The following is a 7122-nucleotide window of genomic DNA, read 5'->3' as shown; positions in this document are numbered from 1 at the left end:
TATGACATCTGAAATATTTTTGACCAACCAACTGGAATATAAATGTAGTAGCCAATCAGGTGTTATTTATCAAAATTCATGATTGGTCAAAACTCTTACCATAGGGGCGGAGCCAGGGGGGACCCAGGGGAGCCATTCTCCCCCCCCCCCCCCTCCCCCCCATGGTCCAGAAATCCTCTGGTATTAATACAAAATTTCATGTAAATTCTCCCTTCCCCCACTCCCCAATCCAATGGTTGCCCCTCTATGGGCCCATTTACACTTATCCCCCTCCCTAATCCACTACTTTAGGTTTTGGCCCCCTTTATAAAAATTTCTTAGCTCCGCCCCTACTTACAATACCATGTCTTTCCGGCATCGTAGATTTTCCCTACATTAATTGGATGACATGGCATTAACCATACATCATCTTGCATTTAAAACAAATGATAAATCATATGAAAACGAATACAGAACATAATAGTCGAAGGAAACACTTTGATGCCAATGTGATACAAATGATAGTGAAGAGGAAAATAACAAAAAGGCGATTGTGTGGGTGTTGCATGGACATGAGTGTTTTTTTCATAAATCAGACCAAAAAAAATGCCCACACTACTAAATATCATGGCTCTGTTCGCTTTTTGGTAAGTTATTTACCTGGGTAAGTTTTTCTCATTTACTCGTGTTCTTTTATTTCTCATGTAAATATGACAATGACCATTTTAGCCATAAAAATCTATTATTAAAAGGGCATTTTGTCCATTCAAGTGTTGGAAACTTCTCCCAAAGTGGGAAAGTTATTTATCCACTTAGGAGATGGGTACCACTTACCCAATTAAGTAATACTAAGAAAATATTTTTTTTCTAATCCCCACATAAATTTGAAAAAAGAACATTAAGTTCTTGGTTCAACCAATTTTTCCCCTAATCAAAATCCAAAAAAAGAATACCCCCATATCTGTCAATTTGACAAATAAGTAGATTTTGTATCAAATTATACCTTAAAAAGTAGCTATGGATTACAAACAGATTGTATCGGGTCAGATCCGATATTGCACATTTACTTATCGTAATCACTAATCAGGACCAGTTCTACCTGAGTACCTGACCCTGAACAGACCCGATCCATTGGCAACACTACTTGGACTTGGACTGCATCAAGGTGCTAACTGTTACTTATGGGCTCTACTCCAGGTTTTTCATGTTATTTGTATAACATGCGAGGGTGTTTTCGTCATTTTGTGTGAATAAATTTGGGAGTATGGATAACTCCAACTGTCTCAACTCCGTCCTCGATCCAATCAGTTAATCCAAGATGTTCAATTCTTACATCTGAAACTTCCATCCAGCCGTTCATGTACATTTTAATGAACGGTCAAAGATCGTGATCCGCGTCATTGCTTTCTATTGGCTGATTTAATCCAGCATCATATATAAATAAGAGATAAGGGAGTCGCCAAGCGTATTATTTGCCGGGTTCCCTCGTCTTTCCCTGTTTCTCTTCTCACTTCAAAATCCCGAGCTGTCGATCCCTCTCGGAGCTTTACTCAGTTACTTGTCAAGAAGTTCGATATGGCCGGAAGGGGAAAATCTCTTGGCGCTGGAGCTTCAAAGAAGGCATCATCCAGGAGCAGCAAGGCCGGGCTTCAGTTTCCCGTCGGAAGGATCGCCAGGTTTCTGAAAGCCGGTAAATACGCTGAGAGAGTTGGTGCCGGTGCTCCAGTATATCTCGCCGCCGTTCTTGAGTATCTTGCAGCCGAGGTTCGTTTTGCCCTGATTGGGGATCTACTTTCCTCTTTCCTCTTTCCTCTTTCCGCTTTGTTTGGATATTGAATATTTGACCGAGTTATTAATGATGGAAACTTGATTGCAGGTGTTGGAATTAGCTGGGAACGCAGCGAGGGATAACAAGAAGACGAGGATCGTGCCAAGGCACATTCAATTAGCGGTGAGGAACGATGAAGAACTCAGTAAATTGCTTGGTACGGTCACGATCGCAAACGGTGGTGTGATGCCTAACATCCACAATTTGTTGTTGCCGAAGAAGACCGGGAGTGGATCTTCCAAAGGTGTCTCTGCTGATGATGAGAGTTAGATTTGTTCTCTGGACATGAGGAAGGAATAGAGAAAGAAAGCAGCAGATGAATAGTTCTTTAATTCTTTGTATTTTAAGGTTTTACGTTTAGAGTTTTGTTTTTTTTTTTGTTTTTGTTTTGTTTTGTTTTTTTTTGTTTTTTTTTTTTTTTTTTCTGGGTGTAGTTAGGAGTTTATTAGTGGAGATTGACCAATGGAAAATGTTGATGCAATCCCTGTGAATTTGGATGAAATTTTGTACTTATCTACAAGTTTCTTGTAACGTGGTTCCTGTCGTGTTGGGTATGTGATTTTTTTTTCCTCTTGGTTCGATCTACTCTACTGTGGCCCCACAACTGATAAGATGGAGGATGATGAAGCTGATACTTGTCAATTTCTGAAGCCCGCTTTATCGTTAATCTGATTTACGTTAGGCACATCGAGTGGTGTATACTGCGTCATGTTCAGGAATACGGTCGCAGAATATGTTTCACAAGAACAATGGATCCAGCTGATTACATGCGTAACAGTCTTCTGAAGTAATTATTGATGAATTCGCAAGAACAATGGTTCATTAAGGGCACTGGGTGCAAATGCAATGCAAGAAATGCGGATAGCAGGATCATTGCCAATTTGCCATTAAGGTCAAACTAATTGGCATTTCTATAAGGAAACTCACATCAGCTTTGAGTAGGCATAAGAGGCTCGGTTTGGAAGGAGTATAAAACCTCCTATTTTATATTATTTTGTAGGAAAAATTCCTATAGGTATCTGTATTTTAGGCTGAGTGATAATTTAGTACTTAAAACTTTAAAATGCGACGATTTATCTGAATTTTCATTTTGTCACAATTTAGTATTCATCGTTAACTAACCAATGCCTTTTAAATATAATCTAATTTTTTTTTATCAACCATCCAATAAAACAAAACGTTATTTTTATTTTTCAAAATATATAACTTATTAATTTTCGGTGTTATTTGATTATTGCTTTTCCGTTTCAATGTGAATTTCGTTTAGGGTTTCGCGTCGTAGATGTTATTGCTACATTAGATCTTAGTGATATGCGACCTTGTACTGATAGATGTGCTGTGTCGTAGTTCTTTTCTTGTTTTTCTGTGGTGTTATTAATTTCGAACATTTTCAGATCTTTAACTTTCGTTTGGTCATGATTTTTTTAGTGTTGAGAAAACTCATATTTGCTTTGGAAGAACCTTTATATATGCATTTTGATTCTAGTTACATAAATTTTATTTTCCTTTTCTTTTTTTTTGAGTTCGTTTCCAGACATCATAAATCTGTGACGGTCTTCCAGTTCTGGTGCCGCATTGACATCTTTGTATTTTGTTTTTTTTTTTTTTATATACATGTAATTTTGTTCTGTATATTTTCCGGAAAAAGGATCTTTTCCTCCCATGATCATTACTGTATCCATTAATATTTGTCTAGCGTGTAACACTTCTATTAGAGTTTGTAATATCGGAAAATTATGTCTCTTGGGGTGCCGTAATGAATTTTACTCTCCTGCTTTGCTTTCTTCATCTTCGATGGCTTCTCCCTTCATTCTGCTGCCTTCCACCCTATTCTTATCGCCTCCCATCTATCGTCTCTCTCCTTATTTGTTAGCAATTCAATTCAAGATTCAATCCTGGGATTGCCTTCTTTTAGAATCGAGGAACAAGTCTTATTCCCAGACCTGAGTTTCTAAGTTTTATTGCATTACTACAACTTCACTTCACTCTCTTGTCCTTGCTACAGTGACTCATCGTGGTCGTCATTTCCCCACTTCTGACTTGAGTTTATGTACATGTCTTCTTCTCTTTCCCTCCTTCCTTTCTCTATCCGTCTATTGTCTTTAGAATCCCCTCTTTCTCTCTCTCTTTGACACTCACATGCACAAAAACACAGACTCCACTGGTGATGTCTGAGTCTGACTGAGGAATCGAACAGAGACAGACAGAAAGAAGAGTAGACAAGGGAAAAACAAATGAAACTCTATAATTAATTCATGGATTGAGGCCACGTATTCCTACTCCTACTCCTCCTATTGCTACAAAAAGAGCACATCGCCCCTCGGGAGAGTGAGAGAGAGAGAGGGGGAGTATCAGAAAAAAAGTTACAAATTCAATGGAGGAGAGAGCAGAGACAAAGTTAATGTCAATATGATGGAGGCCCATCCCAAGGCCCATCTCACTCCTAGGGGCGGCAGCTCCTAGGATAAGGCCAAGAGTCCAAGATAAGCCAAGGAAGGATAATTTAAGATCCATCAAGACTCTTCCAAGACTCCAAGACTTATCAAGAATCCAAGCTTATCAAGATTCTTCCAAGATAATTCAAGAATTCAAGAATTATCAAAACTCAAGAATTCAAGAATTCTAGATAATCCAAAATTCATGCATGGAGAAGATCAAGGGAGATCGGACGGTGGAAGATCAAGCCCAAGAATTCCAAGAGGGTTCGACCTTATCAAGACAGCCCAAGAAGATCAAGATATGTTCTTTCCTAGTTCTTTTACAATTCCCAAATGTATTATAAATACTGCTATTTCCCAAAGTTATTCATCAATTTTCATACTTCAGATTTCAGAATTTCTTCAAGTTCTCTTCTTCCTATTTTCGCCACCTTTTCTTTCTCCTAGAGAGAAATCGTGTTATTCGCTAGGTGCTAGCGAACGCCCGGTGCTTGCATAGCCAGCTCCGGTTCTCATTGCTTCCACGCTGCGTCATGATACCGGCAATGCCTTGTGTATCGACACCGGAGATACTAACTCCATCGGGGCAGAGATCTCCGAGGTCAGTGTCCAAGGAGGGGAAGTCATCGACTGCTTGGATGCCAACATCGCTGATATCGTTGAGGATCCTAAGCCCAATCGGTATGCCGATTAAGAGGGTGCTCATTAACATGAAAGGGTACCTGGAGGAGGTGGGCCACCTCACCAAGATGAATTCGTAGGACGCATGGCTTCCCATCATTGAATCTTGGCCAAACCATGGTTCGGGTACCATCTTTGAAGAAGAATCATCATTGAATCTTGGCCAAACCCGGTGCTTGCGAACGCCCGGTGCTTGCATAGCCAGCTCCGGTTCTCATTGCTTCCACGCTGCGTCACGATACCGGCAATGCCTTGTGTATCGACACCGGAGATACTAACTCCATCGGGGCAGAGATCTCCGAGGTCAGTGTCCAAGGAGGGGAAGTCATCGACTGCTTGGATGCCAACATCGTTGATATCGTTGAGGATCCTAAGCCCAATCGGTATGCCGATTAAGAGGGTGCTCATTAACATGAAAGGGTACCTGGAGGAGGTGGGCCACCTCACCAAGATGAATTCGCAGGACGCATGGCTTCCCATCATTGAATCTTGGCCAAACCATGGTTCGGGTACCATCTTTGAAGAAGAATCATCAGATTCCTTTTGTGAATCTATGGATTGGGATTCTTCAGCATTTTCAATATCTAAGCAGCTTTCAGAGGTGAATTTGTCTTCGAGTCGCTTACCTTCACTCTGTTCCATCCCTCTTTCTTTTTTCATGAAAACCTCAATCCGAGGATTAGGTCTATAACAAAGGAATTGAGGTCTTGGGGAAAGATAGTTGGTTTTGGGATCGTAAAGAGGAAGAAACATATCAACATCAAGAGGAGCTAAATCAGGGGAGGACAAACAAGGCTTTGCAGCAAATTTTTGGGTTTCTAACATCTCTGATTTGCTTTCGCTTTCTAAACATACCTGAGAATGAAAAATTGCGTCCGACTTCATACCAATCTCTTCTGTAGATTCCCATAGATCCATGCAAGTAAGAGGGGATTGGGCGCTTAAGGGCATTTCGGTCAAAACAAATGTTTAACAGGCCGATTAGTCATGAAATATGCATTTAGGTTGACGTGGACAACCTGGGTCATTCAACTTTAAAAGTATTCTAACGGATGCTGATTTTTATAAAATAAAATCTCACTAATATGATGAGTTTTGGACGTTTTGAAAAGTTATGATGAGTTTAAGAGAATTCATAAAATGTGATGATGGATTTTGAACAATTTCCCATTATTAAATTACATAATTCGGAAAAGTAGATCTTATTTGCAACATTCTATGGAGTTTCACTTGATCTTTCTGAAAGAACTTTTTCCGCATCTAAGAGAGATTTGTTAAGCAAATGTAAATACTTCGGTAGTTTTTCTTTTGCATGAATTTAAAAAGGAATTGGTTTCACAACTCACAAGAAATAATTATCATTAATAGGTGAAGAAATCACTGCTTTGTGAACTAATTTAAACAGTCTGGTTTATTCTTGGTTCGAAGAGGCTGATGCATTCTTCATTTAAAAGAAGCAACTAAATGTAGTAGTTTTGGGGTCATTAGGTACATTTGAAGAAACGGTTTTTAGACGTACAAGTGTAAGGGTGCCTGTTATGCAGCTGAGCAAAAATGTAGTGGGTAAAATAAAAATTTACATTAAGTTTAATTTTTATGACATGTACTAAAATCAAAGTAAGTATCCGCTTTATAATGCACTTTAAAAAAAGAAAATAGGAAAAAGGTTATGGTTTGTGTCTACCCGTATTCAATGAAAACGGGATCCACTACAAATAGAATTCTGTGGGAATTAATAGGCTATATAACAATCACAAATGGACCAACAACTAATTCCTACACATATAACCCAGATGCCTAGCGAGGTTTATATTAAGGCTGCAACTCGGGCTGGGTTGGCCTGAACCCAACCCTAACTCAATCCGAAAATGGGTCAGGTTGATTCTTGGATTAGGGTTAGGGTTGAAATTTATGAATTCGACTTTATTTCGAGTTGGGTTAGGGTTAATCTTTCGAGCAACCCGATCCAACCTGAATCTGATTTTATAATATATACATATATAAAAATATTATATAGATGATATATCATATATTGATTTGTTTATATGCATGATAATTGTATAGCCCCCACCACATACTATCTTTTATTTTTTTAAGATAATCACTTCACTTAATCCCAATTAGAAATACTAAAACCTTGATAATATTTTTTTGTTTGGGGTTTTTATAGTTCAGTCCACCCCTAGGGTGGAGCTA

General features: G+C 38.9%; 1 protein-coding gene across 1 annotated transcript; it reads left to right on the top strand.

Annotated features, from left to right (window-relative positions):
• The first annotated feature begins 1442 nt into the window (after positions 1-1442).
• On the top strand, positions 1443-2388 carry LOC104585752 (putative histone H2A.3). Its single transcript, XM_010242729.3, has 2 exons — positions 1443-1743; positions 1856-2388. The coding sequence occupies exons 1-2, from the start codon at positions 1555-1557 to the stop codon at positions 2075-2077; spliced, it is 411 nt and encodes a 136-aa protein (XP_010241031.1). The 5' UTR covers positions 1443-1554; the 3' UTR covers positions 2078-2388.
• Positions 2389-7122: the final 4734 nt, after the last annotated feature.

This window comes from Nelumbo nucifera, chromosome 1, assembly GCF_055504915.1.
Source record: "Nelumbo nucifera cultivar China Antique chromosome 1, China Antique-T2T, whole genome shotgun sequence".
Taxonomy (NCBI): Eukaryota; Viridiplantae; Streptophyta; class Magnoliopsida; order Proteales; family Nelumbonaceae; genus Nelumbo; species Nelumbo nucifera.
The sequence above is the reverse complement of the archived record's forward strand: the minus strand, read 5'-3'. Positions and strand labels throughout refer to the sequence as shown.

Coding starts and splice junctions, on each gene's coding strand:
- LOC104585752 (XM_010242729.3), top strand. CDS start 1,555: ATGGCCGGAAGGGGAAAATCTCTTGGCGCTGGAGCTTCAAAGAAGGCA. Junction 1,744..1,855: donor TTGAGTATCTTGCAGCCGAG/GTTCGTTTTGCC, acceptor ACTTGATTGCAG/GTGTTGGAATTAGCTGGGAA.